The 25,950-nt window shown below is 38.6% G+C and overlaps 1 protein-coding gene across 4 annotated transcripts in view; it reads left to right on the forward strand.

Moving 5' to 3' along the window:
• The window catches only part of KBTBD2 (kelch repeat and BTB domain containing 2), a 25,986-nt gene extending 748 nt beyond the window's left edge, over positions 1–25,238 (forward strand). The window contains exons 1-4 of one of the 4 annotated variants that reach the window (XM_008056923.2): positions 313–482; positions 13,281–13,788; positions 19,361–19,526; positions 22,527–25,238. In XM_008056923.2, the coding sequence (XP_008055114.1) occupies positions 13,619–13,788; positions 19,361–19,526; positions 22,527–24,062 (1,872 nt within the window). In that variant the 5' untranslated portion in view covers positions 313–482; positions 13,281–13,618 and the 3' untranslated portion in view covers positions 24,063–25,238. Of the gene's footprint in view, positions 1–312; positions 483–584; positions 721–13,280; positions 13,793–19,360; positions 19,527–22,526 lie in introns of those variants that run through there. The other 3 variants (XM_021711757.1, XM_008056917.1, XM_021711762.1) reach the window with 3 other exon arrangements.
• Positions 25,239–25,950: the final 712 nt, after the last annotated feature.

The raw sequence follows: 25,950 nt of genomic DNA on the forward strand, positions 1-25,950 counted from the left end.
GGGGAGGAGGGCTGCGGCGGGAGGGGGTTCAGCCCTTTGTGGCTCGGCCGGCGGGGGGCGGCGGCCGCGGCATCTTTCAAACCCCAGACGCTTCCGCCGCGGGCGGGGGAGGGGCGCGGCGGCCGACGCCGCCCTCCGCGCCCCGCGGCGGCCCCCGTGCGTCCGGGCTGCGGGGCTGGCGCTGCCCGGGGCGCGCTCGCGGGGGCGTTTCCGGCCGCGGCGTCTGGGCGCCTCGGCGGCCGCGGGTCTCCCGGGCGGCGCCTTCACCTCGCGCCCGCCCTTCGCGAAACGAAGCAGTTTCACTTAGCGCCGCGCGGCGTGTTGGCGACCTGGCGGGCCCAAGGACGGCGGGCGACCCCTTCCCTGTTTTTTTCCCCTGGCGCATCCGGAGAAAGCAGAAGTCTAGATTAACAGAGGTCCCGTTACGGTCAACTGGCGATTTAAAAAGAAAGCAGAAACTGCCCTTTGAAACGGAAAATGGTGTACGTGTTTACTTTGTGAAATCGTTAACTTGTTTGAACTCGACCACCTCCTCCTCGTGATGAAAATCCGTGGGATGGGAAAAGATCTTTTAGTTCGATGTGGGGCACTTGCTTTGAGCGACCTGAGGTCTCTTGTTATACCTACCTCAGAGGGAGAGGAATATCCGTTCCCGGGGCTGCCGCGGAGTCCCCTTCAAATGAAAATAGGAATTCAGAACATAACATGAGCTGGGAAAGGGTACGTTTCGCGCGAAGCGACTTCTCTGACTCATACAAACCTTGGGGACGGGGACCGGTCACGTGTTGTTTATACATGAATCTGTACGTCTGGCTCGCTGAGCCTTCAGAAACAGACCCCATCAGCAATGTGCCCAGGCTGAAACTGTCTCTTCTTCCATCGGGCGGCTAGCAGGCTGTTCCCCTTCCCTGTGAGCTGTGTGTCTGTGCGGAATTTGGGTGGAATGGACTTCAGATCGCTTGCGTTTGTGAAGAATGACTTGCTTTGGCCAACCTTTTGATAAGGATTCTTTCCCTGACGTTTTTTCAGAAGGGCTTTTTTTCTGAACTAAAGTACATTGAAAAGTCAAGCCAGTCAGTTTTCCAAATCTCGATAATGTGGAATTTTGCTATTCTTTCTATCTGTCTGATAACTAACGCACAGTTTTCTTCTTCACTTTGATCTTGGGTTGATCTAGTGCTTATTGAAGCCCCTTTGGATGGGGGCCTGACATCCTCCAGAGCTTGTCCTCGTGGGTAGCCGAGGACTGGGCATTTCTACTGAGCATGCTCTGTAGACCACACGTTGCCACATCGTGCTTTCTCTACACCGTTTTGTAGGAAGAGTTTGTAAGTGCTGTAACTCCTTCCCCTTCTCCGCTAAGTAGCTTTTCCATAAAGTTTGCTAACTTTAGGTATTCACAGGGTTATCAAAACAACCCTGACAGTTGGAGAGTGTCTGGAAAAGCCTTTGATCTTTAGATTGCAAGGAGATGGGCGGGAATAGAGATACAGTACTTAGGTCCATGCTTCTCCATAGGTTTTCTTCCTTCTGATTAGTGGAAATGTTGAGCTGTTTTATAATCTCCAAACATTGTGCACTGAATGTGTTTAAGGTGCACGGTAAATTCCTAGAAACTTGAATGCAGTCTTAAAAGTCAAAAGATACCTTGTTTTTTTCCAATGTTATTGCACATTTATTTAGAAAAGAGGTGCTTTTTTTTTCCTTGCTCACATTCCTTAGTCAAGGGGCCAGGAAAAAGGATTGATCCTACTGTTGTAAAATATGAGTGAAAATGTCGAGTCCTTTGTTATATCTCTGTCTTACTGTTTTCAATTTTGTGGAGTTTGAATAGACCAAGTGATACTTAAACATTTCAAGTAGTTTTTTAAGTGAATGGTGATTACTCCTGGCTTTCTGGCCAGGAGTACCTAGGTTCTTTGTGGGAACAAGGGATCATTGTAAGAAATACAGAGAAAAAAATAATCACTGAGGGACTCTTCTTTTACTCTATCCCACTCCCATACATCTGACAAGTAGTGACTTGCAGTAGCTTCCGTGGTAAGCAGGGGCTTCTAAGAAATTTACCTTTATTTACATTCTTTTTTTCTAAAGTAACAAACTTCAGTAGTCATAATCATTGTCAAGTAGCTATGCCCTTCATGACCTCATATGTGAGTGCTTGAATATCTAGGAAATAGTTTCCTTTACTATTGTGATTGAAGAAAGCATGCATTAGTCTACATTTCCCCAGCTTTCTTATAAGTCACTGTGCAGAACTCAGAGGGAAAAAGAAAAGTGATATCCAAAATAAAAGGACACGCTATACTCGTAATTATTCCATCATAAGTGGCATTGCCTTTATGTTCTTGTTTAATTTTTCAAAAGTGAGATAACTTAATAATCATAATGTAGTCCAGAAGCTTATACTTGTGACCTGAATTTACTAAAGTGCTGAGCATAATTAATCAAATGGAGCCGTGTAATAGTCTTTTCAGTATGGTTGGAAAGAGAGAAAGTAGGAATAAGTCTGAGCTCTGAATTTGATTAGAGCAGGGGAAGTGTTGCTGAAATGTACAAAACTTGATAAATTCTTCATAAGGCAAGGTAGTTTTTTGTTTTTAATTGATGCTTGTCACAACTCCAGAAAATTCTGTTTGTGTAGCAGTTGACAATCTAAAGACCAAATAAATAGTCTTTTCCAAACATTTTCAACTGTCAGGGTTGTTTTGATAACTTGAGAGCAAACTGTTTCTGGCACAAATTCCTTGTCCTTCCTAAGGAGAAACCTATCTCACTGAAATGAAGAAAGTCTTATTTTATGACTAGTGCCTTTCTGGTTCTCATTTAGTTTTTCTACACTGGCATCAGCCTTAAGATTAGTCTTTGCTGAGCTGGTTTGTTTCATGATTTGTACCATCAAAATAATCTCTATGTACAGCATATATCCAGACAACAACAAACTGGACCCATAAATATGTACAACTACAATGTGTCAAAAAATAAAAAAAAGTTAATATTTTAGGACACTTTGAATTCAGATTTCAAATATTTGGCAGAAACACAATATTCTCTCAAAACGTTGAATTTCTCTTACTTAGAACACTATTTAGCCAGAATGAAAAAAGAACTATATTTGGAGTGCTGAGATCCTTAATTGCGATTGCCAGACCTAGCGTAGGTATAGAATTCAGGATTTGGGAACGTGCTACAAAAGCTTTACCACTGAATGGATTAATAAAACTGATTTCACATATTTATGAGGTGGTTCTGTGTTGGGCACTTATTCAAGTGTGACATTTAATCTGAACAATTCATTGAGAAGGATTCTATTTGTATCCCCATTTTATTTCAACCCAAGTAGTTTGTGTTCATACTCTTTTTTTCCCCCCAACAATTGACCACCAGAATGCCTTGAATCTTTGCCAACAAAAGTTTTTAATCTATATCGACATTTGTGGCATTGGAAGATGTAGCACCCCCTAAGTTAGTAATGTACAACTTGAAAGTGCTTCCTACAAGTGAATTCCTATACCCCTACTACCTTTCATGAATGGAGACCTCTCTGTCACTCTTTCACCTCTACTATGTAATTTCCTTTTGTTTTTGATTGGCAAATGATAGTTGCATATATTGGTACAGTGTGATGTTTTGATCTAGGTATGTTGTAGAGTGATTAACTCAAGACTGATATTATCTCTTCACCTGCTTTTTTTGTAGTGAGAATACTTAAAATCTCAGCAATTTTGAGATATATACTATATTACTATTAACTATGGTCAGCATGCTATGTTAGGTCACTAAAATGTATTCGGATCATTTGAACCCCAGAGTTTGAGGCTGTAGTAAGATAGGTCACACCACTGTACTCTCGCCTGGGTGATAAAGTGAGACCCAGTCTCTAAAAAAATACAAAGAAAAAAAACTTTTGTTTCTTGTCTAGCTGCAACTTTGTACCTACTATATAATTTCTCTGCAGACTTTGCTTACAGCCTCCTGCCTATCTTTTTATCCTTCCTTTATTTTCATCCATAGTTTATTTAGTTGCTGATTAGTCTCATTTTCACATTCATTAGTTATTTTGTGTGTGTGTGTGTGTGTGTGTGTGTATTTTTTTTTCCCCCCCTGAGTCAGGGTCTCACTGTGTTGCCAGACTGGAGTGCAGTGGCACAATTACAGCTCACCACAGCCTCAGCCTTCTGGGCTCAAGTGATCCTTCCGAGTAGCTGAGACTATGCTAATTAAAAAATTTTTTTTTGTAGAGATGAGGTCTCACTGTGTTGCCTAGGCTGGTCTTGAGTTCCTGGACTCAAGCAATTCTCCCATTTAGGCCTCCCAAAATGCTGGGATTACAGGAATGAGCCACCACTTCTGACCTATCTTATCTTTTATTCTTTCCTTGATCCTCTGTATCTTGCCTGATTTATGTTGGAAAAGTTTGCTTTGATCCTATATTTGTTACTATAGCCTCTCAGTGGGATGGCACTACAAATGATGCACTTAGGAATTAAGACTAGGCTTCAAAGTGAAATCAGACATTTATTCCTTCATTGCCCCCAAAATCCAAAATGGTGTTGTTAACCTCTAAAATCTTTTAAAGTGTTTAGGTTTGTTTTTTTTAATTTCATTCCTTTCTGTAATTAATCTTGGTTCATTCTCCTTTAATATTAGTATTCCAAATCAAAAAAACATTCATTGTCATTGTTATCTATGAGTATTACAGTAGTATTTCTGTAAATTTCCTTTTCAGATATGCTTTCAGACATGTTTTGCTTTACAACCTGAAGAGTTAAACATCTTTTGTATACTGTTATTTTATGAGAGTGAAGAGAAAAATTCAGAGAACCAACTTAAATTTGTGGACTAGAAATACAGTTGTCCCTAGGTATCTGAGAGATTAGTTCCAAGTCTAATCTGGTATCCATTGGATACCAAAATCTGAGGATGCTCAAGTCCCTGATGTAGAATGCCATAGTGTTTGCATGTTACCTGTGCACATCTTCCCATACACTTTAAGTTGTCTCTAGAAAGAATTATCTATAGAAATTATTCAGATTTTTAACTAGAATTGTATATGTTACTATCAATTTTGGCTGGTTTAATTCTGACAATCATTTAATAAGTTTGTTTTGAAAGTTTTATGTGATAAAATTCACTCAGAAACTTGAAGACTTGAGCATCCTAGAGAAAACGTATTAGAAGCAAAACTTTGGTTTTCTTCTTTTTTCTCTTAATCATCTGAATAAATTTATGAATTTTTGACTTTTATAGGAAGTCTTTAGATTTAAAAATAAGTAGCACTTTGTCCCTGATAATTTGTAGGTATTCTGTAGAAGAAAAGATCTCACCCTGGGTATAGCATCCTAACCTTTTCTTTGCTGCTGTTCTCTGCCATCAAGCATATCAGAAACGTTGAATTGAACCCAGGACTTAGAAAAAGGAGTAAGAAATTCATACTTTTAATATCAAAGTACATATTACTTTATTAGATTCTGAATTTCATTATATTGTGTTTGCATGACTCCCATTAATTCATATTACAGTTGGCATTTTTCACTGTGGAATATATTCTAATGATCAGCTTTAAAATATTAGATTTTACTATTAATTTTGAAGCACCTGGTACCAGGAATTGTGGCAGGTAGCAGAGATTTCCCAATCTCTGGCTCTTGGTTCTTCTAGTGACTCTATATGTCCTTTAAATGTCTTTACACGAGCATTGTCTTACACATATCTTCCTTCCTCCCTCCCTCCCTTTCTTCCCCTCAGTAAAGACAATGAGAAGGGAGAGTAGCATGCCTTTTGAAAGTTTATTTTTTTAATTGGGTAATCATTGCGTATATTAATACAATCCAGAAGGTTTAAATAAGTCTTCAGTAAGTTTTTCCTTCCTCTCCAGTAAGAGCCACTGTTAGTAGTGAGGCTGAGCACCAACTGCCTTTGCTCATTTACTTGTACTGCAGTTTTTCTTATGGTAAAGAGTTGTACTCACATCTCTGTCAAAAGTTTGGAAGTAAAAGATCAAGTCAGCTATATTTCAAGAAAAGTGTTTATACCCAGCTGTTTCACTCATTTGCCTGCCTCTTTTTGCTTTTGAGTTTGTCTAGAATAACTGTTTTTTAGAAACCCTGTAGTTTTAAATGACAGATGTAGTTTTGGCAGTAGTCTGTAGTAAGAGTAAATGTGCTTGGTGTTTTGCAGCTCTGGTGGCTGACATTTTTCAACCTGAGTACTTAAAAGTGTATGTGCAGTGACTGGCACTTAATGAAAATGTGTTGAATTAAAAAAATATTTTTTTGAGTCAGGGTCTCACTGTTGTTCATGCTAGAGTGCAGTGGCATGATCATAGCTCGCTGCAACCTCAAACTCCTGGGCTTAAGCAATCCTTCTGCCTTAACCTACTGAGTGGCTGGGACTACTGGCGTGCACCACTACACCCAGCTAATACCTTCTGTGGACACAAGGTATTTCTGTGTTGCCCAGGCTAGTCTTGAACTCCTGAGCTCAAACGACCCTCCAGCCTCGGTCTCCCAGAGTGCTGGGATTACAGCTGGCCTATTGAATTAAATTTAAGTAGTCATTAATAAGGAAAAAAATTAAGTAAATGGTTTTCTTGATACCTGAGAATTATTTAGTCTGAGGATGTGGCTTCTATAGATAACAGGATCTGTGACTTTTAAATTTTGAAGCTAATTTTAGATGTAACATAGAAATATACAAAACAATATTGTTGAAAAGATAACATTTGTAGAATGTATTAAATCACTTGATAAATAAATAACATAGTACAGACTTTGTGAAATGTTTGAGTATTTATGATGCTGATACCAGGTTGTGATTTTATGAGAGAAGGAACATTATTATAGAAAATGTGTTGTGGACATTTGAAGGTTGTTGGTTGATCATCTTACACTTTGCAACTTTTCACAGTTTTAGTTAATGTATTTTGAAGTCTTTGTTCCCAGCTAGGTGAGATATTTAACTTTATTTTTAACTGTACTTGTTTATTTACTTAGTGCGATAAGCTGGAATAGCTTACTTTTTCTGCCTGCTTTAAGGTAATTTTTATTTAGGCTATCTCTCCCAGCAGAAAAGTACCCTGGATTACAAAAGGAGGGTGGGAAATAGGAGACTGTAATAAAGCAGTATAAGTGAGTATTACATAAAGTTGGCTTACTGTGTAAGTTTCTAAAAACAGACTTGTTTTAATATAGTTTCATGATTTTAAGAAATCAAATCTAGCAAAACCCAGTCATAGCAAATTAAATTGGGCTCCCCAAAAAATTACTGCAGAAAATCAAGTCATATCAATGTAAAGGTTAGTGAAATGACCAGAGTGACCCTGTACAGGTAGCCTGTAAGAAATCAGCGAGGAGTGTTGCTTTGCACCTACAGTTCCAGGTACTCTAGGTGAGATAGAAGGATCCAAGAGGTCAAGGCTGCTGTGAGCCTGGGCGACAGAATAAGACCCCAACTCAAAACAAACAATTTTTTTTTTTAATTGTATCTCTTTGTAGAGCGGTTCCTTCTCAGGAATCTTTATGAATAAGAGCACATAATTTTACTGAGAAAGACAAAACAAAACATATTTAAGGGGATATGTTAACTCCATATTATACAAACATGAGTGTCCTGGCCACCGGTTGCTGTCAACTGGTTTAAAACATAGATGGGGACAATTTGGGTCCTGAAGCTGAGGTTAGGACTTCAGTTTACTCAATGTATATATTTCTGTAATACATCTCTAGAAGCAGAATTGATATATTAGAAGGTATTAAACCTTTAAAGTACCAAATATCATGTCTTCTATAATAGTTTACTTGCAATTCTGAAATTCAAAAAGCTCTGAAAAATCAACTTTAAAAAAAAACAAAATCTTTTTGCTAGCAAAACCCGACCTGAGGTAACATGAGATCATATATAGTCTTTATTTTTTTTACACTATTCCTATTTCCCTCAGTAAAGACAATGAGTTCAATTATGGAGTGCTGCCCTAAACTCTGTGAGACAATTTTATAATATATGATACATGTGCCTTGTTACCTCTATAAAAATCTGAAAAATTCTAAATTCCAGAACGTATCTTGTCTCAAGATTTTTGATTAAGGGATTGTGAGTATGCACTGACTTAGTCTCCTGTGTAAGAATGCTTGTTTTCCCACACACTCACTAACACTGTGCCTTGCTGCATTATTAATATGTGGAAATAGCCAGTGATTTTAGGTATTATTAGTCTTAGAGGTTGTAGTAGTAGAACTTAGATTAATAGTATAACATTCAGTTCTGGAAGAGGAAAGTCATTACCTAAAATGACCCAAAGACTTGCTCTGCCTTTGCACCTGTTTTAATTACTTCCATGGTTAACTTGACTGAAAACTTGACAGTTTATATCAAGTTAGCAGTTCTTGTAATAGTATAGTTTGGCAGGAAGTATATGTGATCTTTTCTTGGATATGATGATAGTTTATGAGGAAAAATTTTAGTGATACCAATGATGGTCATATTTATAAGTTTCATGTTAGTATCACTTGACTTTCTGATTATGAGAACTACGTGTCATCTAATAAGAAAAGAAGTAGTAGATTTTATGGTTAACATATTAGTGGCATTCGGTTTGAGTTTTTCTTTTCCTGATTTGTAGTTCCTTTGCCATCTGTTGTAAATACTGAGTTCCAAGAACTTTGTTGAGCTGGATTTTTTTTTTAATGAATGGTATGCAGTATAACTAAAGCCTAATTTTTTTTTGAGTGGTTAGCCAATTGTTCCAACATTATTTGTTGAAATAAACCAGTCTTCATAATTTGAAATGTCATGTTTAGCATAGGTTTATAATACATTTTAATGCTTGATAAGAATCTTTCTTTAAAAAAAAACTTGCCCTTCTTCCCCTTCAAATATCTTGGCAACTTTTGTGCATTCTTCCAGATAAGTCCCCTGCAAATAAGATTTAGACTGGATTTGTATTAAACTTACATATTAATTTGGACAACACTCATGTTTGTATAATACGGAGCTTTCTGTGTAGGAACACATATCCACTTAAATATGTTTTGTTTTGTCTTTCTCAGTAAAATTATGTGCTCTTATTCATAAAGATTCCTGAGAAGGAACCACTCTACAAGGAGAATACAGTTTTGTTTTGTTTTGTTTTTAAATTATTTGTTTTGAGTTGGGGTCTTATTCTGTCGCCCAGGCTCACAGCAGCCTTGACCGCTTGGACTCAGGCGATCCTTCTGCCTAACCTCGAGTAGCTTAAAAAAAAAAAAAAAAAAAAAAAGTAGCTGGGACTGTAGGTGTACAGCACCACTCCTTGCTAATTTTTTGATTTTTTTTTTTTGGTAGAGACAATGGTCTCCTGAAGTTGCTGAGGTTGGTCTCAAACTCTTTGACTCAAACAGTCTTCCCGCCTGGGTCTCCCTAAGTGCTGGATTACAGGCATGAGCTGCTGTACTGGTTGACAGAGATATAAATTGCACTCACTTCTGTTATAGGATTGAACAACAGATTTTAGAATATGTAGTTTATACTTTTGAAAAAGGCTATTTGGCTCTATTTGCCATATAGTTTAAGTAATTTAACGTCTTGCACTCGGAGACATCTCATGGATCACCTACCAGCAACTCAACTGCACTTTTTTATGATATAGTGAAAAACTAATCAACTTCATACTAAGTAATATAGCGTCGGAACCAATCATTTTATTGTAATATTTGGCTTATAATGTAATTTTGGACATTGAGGGACTTATTTATGACAAATAAAATCAAAATCTTATATCTTAAATTTTGCTAACTGGTAACGTTTGAAACAGTCACCAACATGCATTGCAGATTCATTGATGTATGTTGTCCAGTAGCAATTTGTTTGATGTTTTCTACCTGGTGTTTTTCTACTTGTGCAGACAATGCAGTCTTGTTTTCTTCCTCCCACATTGATATGTAATGTATTGTCCAGTCTGTTGTTCCAAGACAATGTGAAAGGATGCACTCATGATTCCTTAAAACCACTTCTCAACTGAACAGTCGGAAGCTTGACAAATTTAAAATGGGACATAGGTTTTCTTTTTTTTTTTGAGTTGGAGTCTCACTCTGTGTCACCCAGACTGGAGTGCCGTGGCTGCTCCCGGCCACTGCAGCCTCTACCTGCTGGGCTCCAGCGATCCTTCCACCTCAGCCTTCCAAGTAGCTGGAACTGCAGGCGTGCGCTACCACGCCCGGCTAATTTTTTTTTTTTTTAATTTATTGTAGAGATGAGGTCTCACCAAGTTCCCCCAGGCGGGTCACGAACCCGCGGACTCCACTCACTTCAGCCTCCCAAAGGCGGGGGATTACTGACTGAGCCACCGAGCCCGGGGGGTTTTCTTTTTTTGATGCTCAGTACAGTATATAGGAGTTAATGGTGCATATTTCTAGTCCCCAGAAGAATAGTTTCCTCCACCATTTAAAAGATTTTAGTGGAAAAACAATTTGTAGAAGCATTGATCTGCATGATCCACACTGCTCATATTTGCAATATAATTTAGAATCATTTTAGTTTTTTTGACTGATATATTTCTACCATGTAATGTCCTTGTGGTAGATTTCATTCCTGCATGATTCCAAGTGCTGAAAATGGCAATGACTCTCTTGTCCTTCCACACAAGAAGCGTAAGATTATTTTTCCTATATACTGTTTGTTGTTGTTAAAAACTTTGACTTTTTGATTTGTGCTTTTACTCCTTTTCAGCTGACTTTGTATCAATAAGATAGCATTTCATCTTTAGTAGCTCTTCTGCTAGGACAATACTAGTGTAATATCTGTCAGTAAACATGGTGGGTTCCCATGCTGCATTGGGAACTTTTTCCAATAAGTTTTTATCTAAATGTAATATTTGGAATTCTGATGCTTACTGGAAGATCGAGTCGAATGATGATTTCAGATGTTACGCTGCCATAGTAGGAAAGTACTGAAAAAAGATACCCTGTTTTTGTATCAGCGCATAAATGTATATACTGCATTTGGTGGACTTACTTGGATTTATGTTATAAGTGATACTCACACTTTAAATTGAACAACAGATTTGTCAACACAAATTGCCTGATCTGGTATGAAATACTGTGAAAATTTTGAATCAGTGTATTCCTAATAATTATTGGCCTTTTGACTATGAGTTCTGATCATCCAAATCACTCGACTCAGGTGTCTTCAAATCTTCGAAGCATCCAGAAGATTTGTATAAACCTTTCTCTATCTAAAGTTTCTGAAAAGAAAGAGTGTTTTACTGTTGAAAGCAGTTGATCAGTACTCTTGCAAGTTTGGCACCTGAATTATTCCCATATTAAGGATAACTGAAATAAAAGTTAAAAATTCCTGTCGATCAATATCATGCCACATATGCCAAGTCAATTTGTGTGATAGCTGCTTTTTCCTTATTTTTTCATCATCATAACTATTTATTACACCTCCACTAATTCACTTGTAAAATACAGAGTAAAATAGTCGGTTCTCTTATATTACTTGCTACTTGTGGTCCTGTTGTTTGAAGATGTACAACAAAATTTATTCTCGCTAGAGGATCATATTTTTCTGTAATATCTTCCCATTCTTCACTTGTTATATTGTCTTCTCCAAAACTACTAACACTTTCATTGCCATCACTTTCTATTACATTTGCCCATTTTCTTCTTGGTGGAACGATATCACTATTGCTGCTATCATTTTCTTCCACATCATTGTTAATTTTTTCTAACTTATCTATATAAAAGTCTAAATCTAACTTATCTTCAGTGCTGCTAATAAGGCTTTTTTTTGTCTTTTCATGTTGCCGTTGTTCTGCAAACTAAGTAAACTGATTTAAAACTTCTAATTGTAAGCTGGGCTTGGTGACTCAGCCTATAATCCCGCACCTTTGGAAGGCTGAGGTGAGTGGATTGCCTGAGCCCGCGGGTTCGAGACCTGCCTGGGCAACTTGGCAAGACCTCATCTCTACAATAAATCAAAAACTAGCCGGGTGTGGTAGCGCGCGCCTGTAGTTCCAGCTACTTGGAAGGCTGAGGCGGAAGGGTCGCCAGAGCCCAGCAGGTCGAGGCTGTGGTGGCCGGGAGCGGCCACTGCACTCCAGTCTGGGCGACAGAGTGAGACTCCAACTCAAAAAAAAAAAAAATTCTAATTGTAAATTACAAAATCACAAAATGAAATTTATCAAAAGAATATTACTTTTCCAATTTTACATTTCCGACTTATTGCAGATAGCGGTATTCATTGTGTGCCACTTGACAGTTCAATATGATCTCGCTTCACCTTTAAAGTCTTGTTTTGAGCCATTTTTTTCTTGTTTGTTTATTTGTTTATTTATTTGTTTATTTATTTATTTAAGTGAGAAAGCAGGATTTATTGAGAGGACAGAAAAGCTCCCACAGTGGGAGAGGACCGGAAGGGGTTGCCCTGGGAGTCTCTTTTTTAAGGCTGTAGTAACTTGCTTGTCTGTCTTTTCAAGTTATGCCATATGATACAAAGGGTATACCCACACTACCTTTCCTATACAAATGCTATTTATTGCTACCTCTGTTACAAAGAAGTGTCAGCAGCACCGTGAAAGCATTTCACTCATTTTCTTGGTAGTTCCAGCGGATTTTTTAAAAGTATATCTCAATACATATTTCATCTATTTATTTGCTTTTTCATGCAATTTGAATTAAAAACTTCAGAGAAACATACATATTTGAAAAATTTGTACTTTCGTAAGTTTGTTCTGTATAATTACCAGCAGTCTCTTTATGTCCCCTGAAAGGAAACATCAGACTGGTTTGCTAGATTCATGATTCCTCAGAGGGGACATCTGAATGCAAAGAGTTAAATTAAATATATGAAGACTTTGTAAGTGTATCTAGAGCATTTTCAGAGAATGAGACTCTTCATATAAGAGAGGAGATTTTTTTGTGTTAGTTTGTTTTTTTATTTTTTTAAATATTATGGTTATTTGTTGCTACTTAAATAACTAGGAGATTTGGCCTTGGTAATTTAAATTCCTTATTTTTAAAGAACTTTTAAAATGTAGCTTATTTATGTGTTTCTTATTTTCTGGGATGTTTATATTTGCATAGAAGGCAAAAGTTAAAACATCAAATACTAATTTTCTTCTGGTTTTTATTTTAAATGTAGTATACTTTTAAAATGTTCATTTTTCTCATGTTTCATTTTTATGGTAATGTATGAAGTTGTACTTCAAATAAATATGATTTATATTTAAGGCTGCCATTTTAAACATTGTATTCTAAAATTGTACTGGCCTACATACTCCAACTGAACTTTTTTTCTTTTAGTTACTCCACAGGATCCACTGAACATAGGATGTTGCCACGGAACCTACCTCGTATATTTTCCTCTTTCACTCATGAGGTGCACAGTTGCAGATTTGAACACGATGTCTGTGGACTGTGTTGAAAAACTCTGAAGAACCTAATTAACACAGGATGACCTAGGAGTGATTCTAAGCCTATAACAAGATACTATTCATTAGTGAATGTGTCAGTCTTGGTTCTGAATGCTGCAGATAACAGCAAGTAGAGCTTCTCCTTTATTTCTGAAGTATTTACTTGACCTTCAATCAGTAAGACTGACTTTTCTAATCTCTTCCGGGAGATATTAATGGAATACAGTCATGTCCACTCAAGACGAGAGGCAGATCAATACTGAATATGCTGTGTCCTTGTTGGAACAGTTGAAACTATTTTATGAACAGCAGTTGTTTACTGACATAGTGTTAATCGTTGAGGGCACTGAATTCCCTTGTCATAAGATGGTTCTTGCAACATGTAGCTCTTATTTCAGGTAAGTACTTGAATCTTGATTAGTTTGTAATTAAATATTAGCTTATTTTAATGTTTTAATAGCAATTCTTTTCAGTGTTTTTAAGTTTTAAAAAATTTCAGTGTTTTAGTGCAGTGTTTTCTATTCAGATGATGTAGTAGTACTTGCCAAATCATATTCTTGCATGTGTAAGTAAAAGACAGATGAAATAAGTTTTATGAAGATTTAATTTAGACACAAGAAATGTGTTGAAATTAACTAAGGTAAAGTTTTAATGTTGGAGAGGCAGAAGGAAATACAAATGAATGGAGTACTTTGAGACTTTAAAATACTACGTTTAGAAAACTGATTCTTGTTTATAAACTGAGGAGTTACCATAGGCTCAATAATTTTTAAGGAAAAAAATTGGTGCTGTATAGAAAAGCACACAATTGGTGATGTTAAGACTTTTATTTTCTTTGTAAAAATGTATGTCTTTTTTCTTTGTTACTATAATAATTTTTGATACCTGTTATCTAGCCTTAATGGACTCCTTGCTAGATTTAAATATTAAATAACATTGTTGGTGTTTTCCATGCTTCATAACTTAGAAGTTGATTTACTTATTTGCTAATTACAAATAAATAAAGCTTAACTTGACATTTTTATGATCTTTTGCATCTTTATTATAAGTTTCATGAGAAGAATAGAGGCTAAGGCATAGAAGTTGCTTTATTATTTGCCCTTAGGTTGATTGTACTTAATATTTGAAGGGGACATGATAACTAAAGTTGAATTAAATATGAACCATAAATAATAGCCACCATAAGCAGAGATCAGCAGTGAGTGAGTTTCTGTTGCTGCTCTTTAGTGGCAGCTATAAACAGGACATATTTAATCTGACCTTTCAGGGCTAACTTACTTTACGCAAAGATATAGAAACTTCACATTCCTCAGTGGATTGCAGAAGCTAAAACCCAAATGCCACTTGCCTTCGCTGTGCCTACAATTTTTGTTTCAGGTTAAGCTGTGGATTTTTCATGCAGTTTCAAGTGCTGATTTCCTTGTCTGCTAGAAAGCTTAGCCTACTTGCAAACAGTTTTAAAGCCCAGTTGATCATCAGAATCCTCTTGGGTACTTTTACAAATGGAGATTCTTGGATTTCAAGCCAGATACTGTGATTCAGTGGGTCTGAATTATATAATTAGAATCTGTATATTTAAAAGATTCTCAAATCATTGTGATACGATTTTTGCTTTATTGTCTTAGCAGGTGGTGTTACAAAATCGAGATTACAGGTTCAGTAAATAGTTGGACTCATTAGCTCCCCCTCCTTTTTTTTTTTCTTTTTTGAGTTGGAGTCTCACTCTGTTGACCAGACTGGAGTGCAGTGGCCACTCCTGGCCACCGCAGCCTTGACCTGCTGGGCTCTAGCGATCCTTCTGCCTCAGCCTTCCGAGTAGCTGGAATTACAGGCGCGCTACCACGCCCGGCTGATTTTTTGATTTATTGTAGAGATGAGGTCTCGCTGTCCAGGCGGATCTCGAACCTGTGGTCTCAGGCAATCCACTCACCTCAGCCTCCCAAAGGCGCGGGATTACAGGCTGAGCCACCGAGCCCAGCTTTTTTTCTTTTTAAAGAGATGGGTGTCTTGCTATGTTTCCCAGGCCGGCTTTGAATTCCTAAGCCCAAGTGATCTTCCCACTTCAGCCTCCAGAGCAGGTGGATGTGCATGCCACCACTCCTGGCACAAGTTTGGGAAGTCTCTTAACCTGACCCCATGGATACCAAGGAACAGCTCAACTGTATATTATCCCTAAAGCAAATCAGATATTTATATTTATTAAATAAGTAGAAAGAATAGTCCAATGTGTATTGGGGTTAAAGCCACCTATCATTAAAATCTTGTATCTGGGACAGTTTCATATCCATGAGAAGAAAACCCCAACATATTTTTTCCTCCCATATGCAGTGTATCCTCCTTCTAGACTGGGTAGATTATTGTATATTTCCACAGTAATAATTTGATCTTTTCCCAAGTGTTCTTCATCTGAATTCTTTCAGGTTTGTAGATTTCAAAATCTGTACGTGTAATGCTACTGCAGATCTTTACTATTAGAAATTTTGCCTTTTAAACTAGACACATTTTTCCTTTGTAGTTTAAGTTACTAGTTCCATCTGACCAAGAATCAGTAGATATGTCTGAATAGTAGTTTTGATATTTCTTGGTAATATATACAGTTTTGAGTCCTAAAATGAGAGAATTACTCAGCACTTCTACATGATACTTCAGCCTATTACAACATTATGTAATTTAATATTTGCTCTTTCTTAAAAATGTCGGTTTAAAACTTTCATGATTCGATTGGCTAGGCTTCTGTTGATCTGTGGTCTTTAGGAAGCACAATTTCTTTACCGAAGTCTGTCATTCTGATGTCATAAATCCATAATCTAGAGTAACCAGTCTCAGCGTCATCTGTATAGTCAGCTGTTCCCTTGCCCTACTCCTTTTTCCAAAGCCATCGCCTTCTACTGGAATAAGCGTAAAAACCACCTGATCTCTAAGTCTTGCATTTTTACTTCAAACTCTTACAGTTCTTTTCAGGTTTTTTGTGGTTATCTTCTGTTTTTATACATCAAACAAGTGAAGCTGGTTGTAATAGGTGTTTTCAAATAGTTTCTTGTTGTGTCTTGGAGATGTTTCTCAAGAACACTTCCTGGCTCTAATCCAGTGTCAGATTTATTTGTAGCCCTTCTGCATCCTTCAGGAGGAAGTTATCAACCCTGGTTGACCTTAAGTTCTGCTCCCTATCTGCCTGGAATATAGCTGACCCTTACTGATCATTTGGAGCTATACCAGAAGTCACCAGCGATTACTTCGTTGCTTTTGAAGTGTTAATTTCCTTGACTCCACGGTTTTTGAGACAGAGTCTCACTCTATCACCTAGACTGGAGTGCAGTGACACAATCATAGCTCACTCTAACCTTGAACTTCTGGTCCAAGTGATCCTGCCATCTCAGCCTCCCCAGTAGCTGGGACTACAGGCGCAACCCACCACCCCCAGCTAATTTTTAAAATTTTTTTGTAGAGTTAGCACACCTGGCCTGACTCCACAGTTTTTGATACTTGCCTCTCTTGTCCTGGTTTATTATGTGGTTTATCTTCTGAAGAAACATTGTTTCTTTGCACTGTACTGTTCATACATTGTGTGATCTGGTTTATATTTCTCTGCTGAATCTATTTCAACTTGTCATTGCTCTTTTTTAATCCTAATCAAACTCTACCTCAAGTTGATCGTTGGGATTTTGGGGTGGGGTTTTTTAAATACTTTTTAGTCTCCCTCTCATAACTTTGACTGCATGTCACTTTATAGATAAATCATGGTCCACTCTATAATGCCTGACCTTCAGTGTTCCACGATTTTTATTTTTTATTATTTTTTATTTTATGAGTTGGAGTCTCACTCTGTCGCCCATACTGGAGTGCAGTGGCCGCTCCCGGCCACCGCAGCCTTGACCTGCTGTGGGCTCCGGCGATCCTTCCGCCTCATCCTTCCAAGTAGCCGGAATTACAGGCATGCGCTACCACGCCCGGCTGATTTTTTGGTTTATTGTAGAGATGAGGTCTCGCTGCCCAGGCGGGTCTCGAACCCGCGGGCTCGGGCAATCCACTCACCTCAGTCTCCCAAAGGCGCGGAATTACAGGCTGAGCCACTGAGCCCGGCTCGTTCCACTGTTTTTTAACTGATTATTATATTATTTCTATTTGACTCAACTACCCTTACTTCAAGTCAAATAATACCAAAGTTTAACTTGCCTTTTTGCTAGAATTAACTGTCCTTCTTGGCTTTGTAATTTCTCTCTCTTTTTTTTAGTCAGAGTCTCACTCTGCCCAGGCTGGAGTGCAGTGGTATGCTCATGGCCCCTGCTGTCTCGACCTACTGGGCTCAGGTGATTCTTCCACCTCAGTCTTCCGAGTAGATGGAACTACAGGCATGTGCCTGGCTAATTTTTTGATTTATTGTAGGGATGAGGTCTTGCCAAGTTGCCCAGGCTGGTCTTGAACTCCTGGGCTCAGGCAATTCTCTTGCCTCCGCCTCCAAGAGTACTGGGATTACAGGGGTGAACCACTGTGCCTAGCCTAAATGTTCTCTTAATGGTTAATATTTCTTCAAGTACTTGAAAATCAACAGGCAACTTTGACTCTTCCCTGCCAACTTCCTCCTCTGTCACGTTTCTTATGTTCGAAAATCACCAGATCTTATGGCTCTTTGAAATAGTTTTTCATTCCATCTCTGCCACCCTAGCTCAGGTTCTTCTTTCCTCTCCTGTGTATTACCTCTCCTGCTGTAGCCTCATAACCAGGTTTCCTGTCTCCAGCCTTTGGCTCCTAAGGTCTCGGTATAGAGAATTCAGCACTTCTACATGATACTTCATGTGGACTTACTTTACCGAAATCTGTCATTCTGATGTCATAAATCCATAATCTAGAATAACCAGTTTCAGTGTCATCTGTTCCCTTGCCCTACTCCACTGGAATAAGCATAAAAACCACCTGATCTCTAAGTCTTGCATTTTTACTTTGAACTCTTACAGTTACATTTTGTCATGTTAAATTCAGGCTGGAAACCCTTCAGTCTTCCCCATTATCTACAAGGAAAAGCTCAGGCTCCTTTGTCTCATGTAAAGGCCTTCTGTGATTTAACTACTATTCATCTCTCCAGTTTATTTTCTGGTATCCTGTGCGAGGCTTTATGTTCAGCTATGCCCCTTGAACAAACGGTTTTTATGTTCTACCCTGGTGTATCCATTTTGAATGCCTTCCTCAACTCCTTGTCTTTGAGGGGCCCACTCTTGGTCACTACTCGCAGGAGGTTTCCTCTCTTACACGTTCACTAATGTTCATCTCTTATCTATAAATGGGCACTCTGCTTTGTATTCTCCACAATACCAGTTGCCTTTCCAGCACAGTTTCCTTGTATATAATAGGTTTTTTAAAGTGTCCTCCATATTTTTAGGAAATTGAGTAAATAAATTTTAACAGCTTTGAGATATAATTTACATATCATAAAATCGACCCATTTTAAGTACAATTAAATGAATTTTAGTATATTTACAGAGTTGTACAACCATTTTCATAATCTAAATTCCATCATTTTGTGCCTATTTGTAGTCCCCATTCTCACACACAGTTCTCAGGAACTACTGATCTACCTTCTGTCTCTCTGTATTTTCCTTTTTTGGACATTTCATGTAAATGGACTCATACTCTATGTGGTCTTTTATATCTGGCTTCTTTCACTAAGCATAATATTTTTGAGGTTCATTTATGTTATGTATATGTCAACACTTAGTTCCTTTTTATTGCTGAATATTTTTTCATTGTATGACTATAAGGAATAAATGGAATTTTGATATTTTCACTCAAAATGGCATAGTGGAATAATCTGGTATATCTTTGGTACTGGATTGTATGCTTATCTGTTGTCTTCCTCAGAAGTTTCACCAAGTAAATAGCCTAAATAAACTTGCCTTGTTGTCTAGTTTTTCTTTTTAACTCTACATTTGTTTTACACTAAAGCCTTACATTTTGTTTTCCCCTTCTCTACTCTAGGGCCATGTTCATGAGTGGACTAAGTGAAAGCAAACAGACACATGTACACCTAAGGAATGTGGATGCCGCCACCTTACAGATAATAATAACTTATGCATACACGGGTAACTTGGCAATAAATGACAGCACTGTAGAACAGCTTTATGAAACGGCTTGCTTCCTGCAGGTGAGCATTTTTTCCCCCTCAGTTATATATGAGTTGTGGCCTATTTATTATGTGGTTTATTTTGTGAAGACATTTTTTTTTTGAGTTGGAGTCTCACTCCGTCGCCCAGGCTGGAGTGCAGTGGCACGCTCACAGCAACCTCAGCATCGACCTGCTGGGCTCAGGCGATCCTTCCACTTCAGCCTTTCAAGTAGCCAGATGTACAGATGTGCGCTACCACGCCTAGCTAATTATTTTGATTTATTGTAGAGACGAAGTCTCACCATGCTGCCCAGGCTGGTCTCTAAGCAAAGTGCCTCAGCCTCCAAAAGTACTGGCCTGAGCCACTCCGCCCAGCCAGATATACTCATTTTTTATGGTCTTACTCATCACAGAAAACTTGATTCTTATGAAGATGATCATACTGAAATATTTACAATGGTTTTGTGACCATATTGAACAATTAAGGAAAACTATCTAAATAAAATAAAATGAGTGATACTTGATAGATTTATGTGTGATAAGCTGTTTTATTCTGTATTTCCTCCTTATGTTCCCTTTTTAATTTTTAAGGGGAATATGAGAATTTTTTCCTCATTTCTTTCCCTGTTTTAGAATGACACTTTGTGTTTCAGAAATAAAGTTTCTCCAAAGGGAGAACCTTCAGACCAAAGGTTAAATTTGGGGGGCACAGTTCATGATGCCTTGTTATATATTTCATAAATGTGTGATGAATTAATGTGAATGACACTGATTGAATTTCAACATCTGGTTACAACTCTGGAAACCAGAACTCAGTATCCAAAATGCTTTATGCATTTCCTTTGAGGATCATGTCAGCGCTTCAAAAAGTTTTGAATTTTGGATTATCAGATTAGGGATGCTCACCCTGTATTCCTTTTTCCTATAAAATTGTTATTGTGTTACTCTATCTACAGCTCTGGGGATACTAAGGCCAGGGTAGCTTACTGGTACTTTAGAATCAGAGATGTTCACATCCTAAATCCAAACTTGAGAGCGTAAAATGCTTACTGTATGCACTGTGTTTCTATAGCTTGCAAATTTTCATTACTATTTTTCAAAGCCAGGAGCTAAACTAAACGTTGAGAAATTTCAAGGTATTTGGATTCCATAATACTATGAAATTACTGTATATGTTAGCGTCATTCCTTAAGATTTTTTCTGACATGTTAATGAAAGCTGTATGCATATGCTTGCCCAAATGCAAAACAGGATTTTGCCTCTTGGACCAAGTTGCCCTGGCAAGCCTGAGATGGGGCATTTCATGATTACCATCGTGACTTTCACTATTTTTTTTTTTTTCTGAGTTGGAGTCTCACTCTGTCGCCCAGACTGGAGTGCAGTGGCTGCTCCCGGTCACCGCACCCTCGACCGCTGGGCTCTGGCGATCCTTCCACCTCAGCCTTCCAAGTAGCTGGAACTACAGGCGCGTGCGACCACGCCTGGCTAATTTTTGATTTACTGTAGTGATGAGGTCTTGCCAAGTTGCCCAGGCAGGTCTCGAACCCACGGGCTCAGGCAGTTCACTCACCTCAGCCTCCCAAAGGCGCGGGATTACAGGCTGAGCCACCGAGCCCAGCTGACTTTCACTATTAACGACATGAAGTGATCATGTGTTTATATGCCAGATACTGTACTAATGCTATATATAGATTCTCATCCTTACAGGACTCATTTGAGGTAGATAATTATTATTTCCTCATTTTATACAAGAGAAAACTGAAGTTTAGAGAGTTGAAGCTACCTGCCTAGTATCATACAGGTACTGACTGGCCAATTTAAGTTTTAAATCCAAGCAACCTGACTTATCAATGTAAACAGCTTCTAGTTACCCACTGTGATGCAGAATAAAAATAGTAGGTAATACATCTAATTCTACTGAGATCTACCTTTCCTTCTTAAGAAGAAACTGCCAGGTGTGGTGACTTGTGTCTGTCATCCTAGCACTCTGGAAAGACAAGGCAGGAGGATTGCTTGAGCCCAGGAGTTTGAGACCAACCTAGGCAACATAGTGAGATCTTGTCTCTACAAAAAAAAAAAAAGAAAAAATTAGCCAGGTGTGGTGGCATGTGCCTGTAGTCGGGAGTCTGAGGTATAAGGATCGCCTGAACCCAGGAGGTTGAGGCTGTGGTGAGCTGTGTTTGTGCCACTGCTCTCCAGCCTGGTGTCAGAGTGAGATCCTGATTCAAAATTTTAAAAAAAGAAAAAAAAAATCTAAGAAGCTTAGAATGGCCAAGAAGGGTCATTTAAGTATAGATAATTTATAACTGCACAAATGTATTTACTGTTCCTTTGATTTTCTTTTTTTTTTGAGTTGGAGTCTCATTCTGTTGCCCAGGCTGGAGTGCAGTGGTACACTCTTGGCCACCACAGCCTCAACCTGTGATGCTTCCACCTTAGCCTTCCAAGTAGCTAGAACTACAGGTGTGCACTACCATGCCCAGCTAATTTTTTGATTTGTTGTGAGACAAGGTCTCACCCTGTTGCCCAGACTGGTCTTGAATCCGCGGGCTCAGGCAATTCTCTTGCCTCGACCTTCCAAAGTGCTCGGATTATAGGCTTGAGCCACCGTGCCCAGCCTGTTCCTTTGATTTGTTATCTTACCTCTCTAGATAAGAGTGCCAAGTAATAACTGTTGTACTACTGTTCCTTATTGTGCATATTTTTCTGGTTTTAAGTCTAGAAAAAGTATGAATGCGTGAATTTCTTTACCTATCTCTTGAGCTTATTTAGTTTTTTAAGTGCCTATTTAATGTCATACTTCTGGTTCTTAAATAGAACAGGTAAGTAGGCCACTGGGCAGAAAAAAGTAATGCAAAATTATCTGTAGTCTTCTAATTTTATTGTTACTGGAAGAACTTATCTCTTAACTCAATCACATGTATCTGACAATAAAAACTACAGCATTGGAATCTGATTAATATACCTGTGTCTTACATAAAAGTAAAATGTGTCTATCTTGCTCTTACCGGTCTGTCTTTTTTATTCTTCTCATTTTAGGTAGAAGATGTGTTACAACGTTGTCGAGAATATTTAATTAAAAAAATTAATGCAGAGAATTGTGTGCGATTGTTGAGTTTTGCTGATCTCTTCAGTTGTGAGGAATTAAAACAAAGTGCTAAAAGAATGGTGGAGCACAAGTTCACTGCTGTGTATCACCAGGAAGCTTTCATGCAGCTGTCACATGACCTACTGATAGACATTCTCAGTAGTGACAATTTAAATGTAGAAAAGGAAGAAACAGTTCGAGAAGCTGCTATGCTGTGGCTGGAGTACAACACAGAATCCCGATCCCAGTATTTGTCTTCAGTTCTTAGCCAAATCAGAATTGATGCACTTTCAGAAGTAACACAGAGAGCTTGGTTTCAAGGTCTGCCGCCCAATGATAAGTCTGTGGTGGTTCAAGGTCTGTATAAATCCATGCCCAAGTTTTTCAAACCAAGACTTGGGATGACTAAAGAGGAAATGATGATTTTCATTGAAGCATCTTCAGAAAATCCTTGTAGTCTTTATTCTTCTGTCTGTTACAGCCCCCAGGCGGAAAAGGTTTACAAGCTGTGCAGCCCACCAGCTGATTTGCATAAGGTTGGGACTGTTGTAACTCCTGATAATGATATCTATATAGCAGGGGGTCAAGTTCCTCTGAAAAACACAAAAACAAATCACAGTAAAACAAGCAAGCTTCAGACTGCCTTCAGAACTGTGAATTGCTTTTATTGGTTTGACGCACAGCAAAATACCTGGTTTCCGAAGACCCCAATGCTTTTTGTTCGTATAAAGCCATCTCTGGTTTGCTGTGAAGGCTATATCTATGCAATTGGAGGGGATAGTGTAGGTGGAGAACTTAATCGGAGGACTGTAGAAAGGTATGACACTGAGAAGGATGAGTGGACTATGGTAAGCCCTTTGCCTTGTGCTTGGCAGTGGAGTGCAGCAGTTGTGGTTCATGACTGCATTTATGTGATGACACTAAACCTCATGTACTGTTACTTTCCAAGATCTGATTCGTGGGTAGAAATGGCCATGAGACAAACTAGTAGGTCCTTTGCTTCAGCTGCAGCTTTTGGTGATAAAATTTTCTATATTGGAGGGTTGCATATTGCGACCAATTCTGGCATAAGACTCCCCTCTGGCACTGTAGATGGGTCTTCAGTAACTGTGGAAATTTATGATGTGAGCAAAAATGAGTGGAAAATGGCAGCCAACATCCCTGCTAAGAGGTACTCTGACCCCTGTGTTAGAGCTGTTGTGATCTCAAATTCTCTGTGTGTGTTTATGAGAGAAACCCACTTAAATGAGCGAGCTAAGTATGTCACCTACCAGTATGACCTGGAGCTTGACCGGTGGTCTCTGCGGCAGCATATATCTGAACGTGTACTCTGGGACTTAGGGAGAGATTTTCGATGCACTGTGGGGAAACTGTATCCATCCTGCCTTGAAGAATCTCCATGGAAACCACCAACTTATCTTTTTTCACCAGATGGGACAGAGGAGTTTGAACTGGATGGAGAAATGGTTGCACTACCACCTGTATAGTTGAGGAGTTTAGGGAGTGCACGCCTGAATTATGTGCTTTGTCATTTTCTTTGCTAAACAAGAGAGGTTATGAAATAACTAAATATGAATACATAAAAATCTATCTTTGATAAATTTTATTTTTATGCCCTACTTAATATTTGCATCAGTATAATATATATCAGTGAGTCTTACAGAAAGATATGCTTCCATAATAAGAAAGATTATTCAATAATTGAGAAACTTTTATGTGTATCATGAGAGCATAAGAATCTGGATTATCTAACATTGTTAGCCCTGTGTATGTACAGTTCAAAAAGTTCACTTATAAAAGTAGTTTCCTGTTCCTAGTGTGGTATATCACAAATTGTGCTGAGGTTATTTTAGTATATGTATTTCATTCCTGTGCTTCTGTTCTGAAGTCCTGGAATACAGTTTTTTCAGTGTAATTAATTCAGTTGCACTTAACACTAATGTCCATGTTGGTAGAGAAATGTCTAAATCCTACACTCTAGTTGAGGAAGATCTTCCATAATTTTATGGTGTTATACAGGGAAAGCTATGACTGCAGGCTCAGTCTAACTGTACTATTAGGTGCATGTATTCTCTTTTCACTAACTTATACTTGTCTATCTAGAATACAGGTCTTCCAATCAGCTGGTCATTTACCAGATGTGGACTTATGTTGCTGGGCTTGCAATAAGAATTGCCAGCCTTTCATCGTGCGGGTCTGCGTGGAGCTTTAATCAGGAAATGCCTCCACTTTCTGTATTACATTAACATCGGCTCATGCGTGCAACTACCTGCTGCTGATGTAGTTCTCCATCTTAAAGATTTAGAGTGGGTTAACCAGGTCATTACATCTTAATTTAATAAGCATTACTGTAGAGTGATTGTGTATAGATATCTGTTAGCTGTCAGGGTGTGTTTTTTTAACCTGTTGTGTGCGTGTGGGGGGGTAGGATTAGGAAGGTGAACTGTTCAGGAATTCTCTGCACTAGCTGTGTGGAAGAGCAGATAACTAGCGCTGCTCTGGCATTAATCCCAGGAACCACTAGCAGTAGTGGGGCGCCGCCAATCTAACATGAGCACAGGTGCTTCGTGACAAACATTACTAGCATGTTCAACTGCATCATGTTCTGGCACTGTATTTTGAATGACATTAATTTATTAAATAAATTGTATATATTCAATATCTGTTTTTGTTTTGTGATGGAAATGGTTTGTGTGATTTTGTTGTTTTAATTTTACTGGGTCATCTTAGCTAGTTATAGGTGGTTTCTTCTGAATTTTGTTTGATATAGATACAGACTAAGAGAAATATAGGCTTTCCTTAGGCTAGTGCAGAAGTCTCAACTTTTTGCCATCAATGGACTGGTTTCATGGAAGACAGTTTTTCCATGGATGGGGGTTGGGGGCGTGATTGCAGGAGAAGAGGCAGGAAGGGAGATGGTTTGGGGATGATTCAAGCACATTGCACTTATTATGCACCTTATTTCTGTTGTTATTACATTGTAATGTGTAATGAAATAATTTTACAGCTCACAATAATGCATCATCAGTGGGAGCCCTAAGCTTGTTTTCATGCAACTAGTTGTTCCCACTTGGGGGTAATGGGAGACAGCACTAGCATCACCGCCTCAGCTCCACCTCAGATCATCAGGCCTTAGGTTCTCGTAAGGAGTGTGCAACCTAGATCTCTCACATGCGCACAGTTCACAATAGGTCCCACTCGTATGAGAATCTAGTGATGCTGCTGATCTGATAGGAGGCGGGGCTCGGGCAGTAATGCCAGCCACGGGGAGCAGCTGTAAATACAGATGAAGCTTTGTTCACTTGTCTGCTGTTCTGAACCACTACCGGGGGTTGGGGACCCCTGTGCTACTGCCTTTCTACCCTGGTGGCATAT

Source organism: Carlito syrichta, unplaced genomic scaffold, assembly GCF_000164805.1.
Source record: "Carlito syrichta isolate Samal-C Ts95f unplaced genomic scaffold, Tarsius_syrichta-2.0.1 Scaffold85561, whole genome shotgun sequence".
Lineage (NCBI taxonomy): Eukaryota > Metazoa > Chordata > Mammalia > Primates > Tarsiidae > Carlito > Carlito syrichta.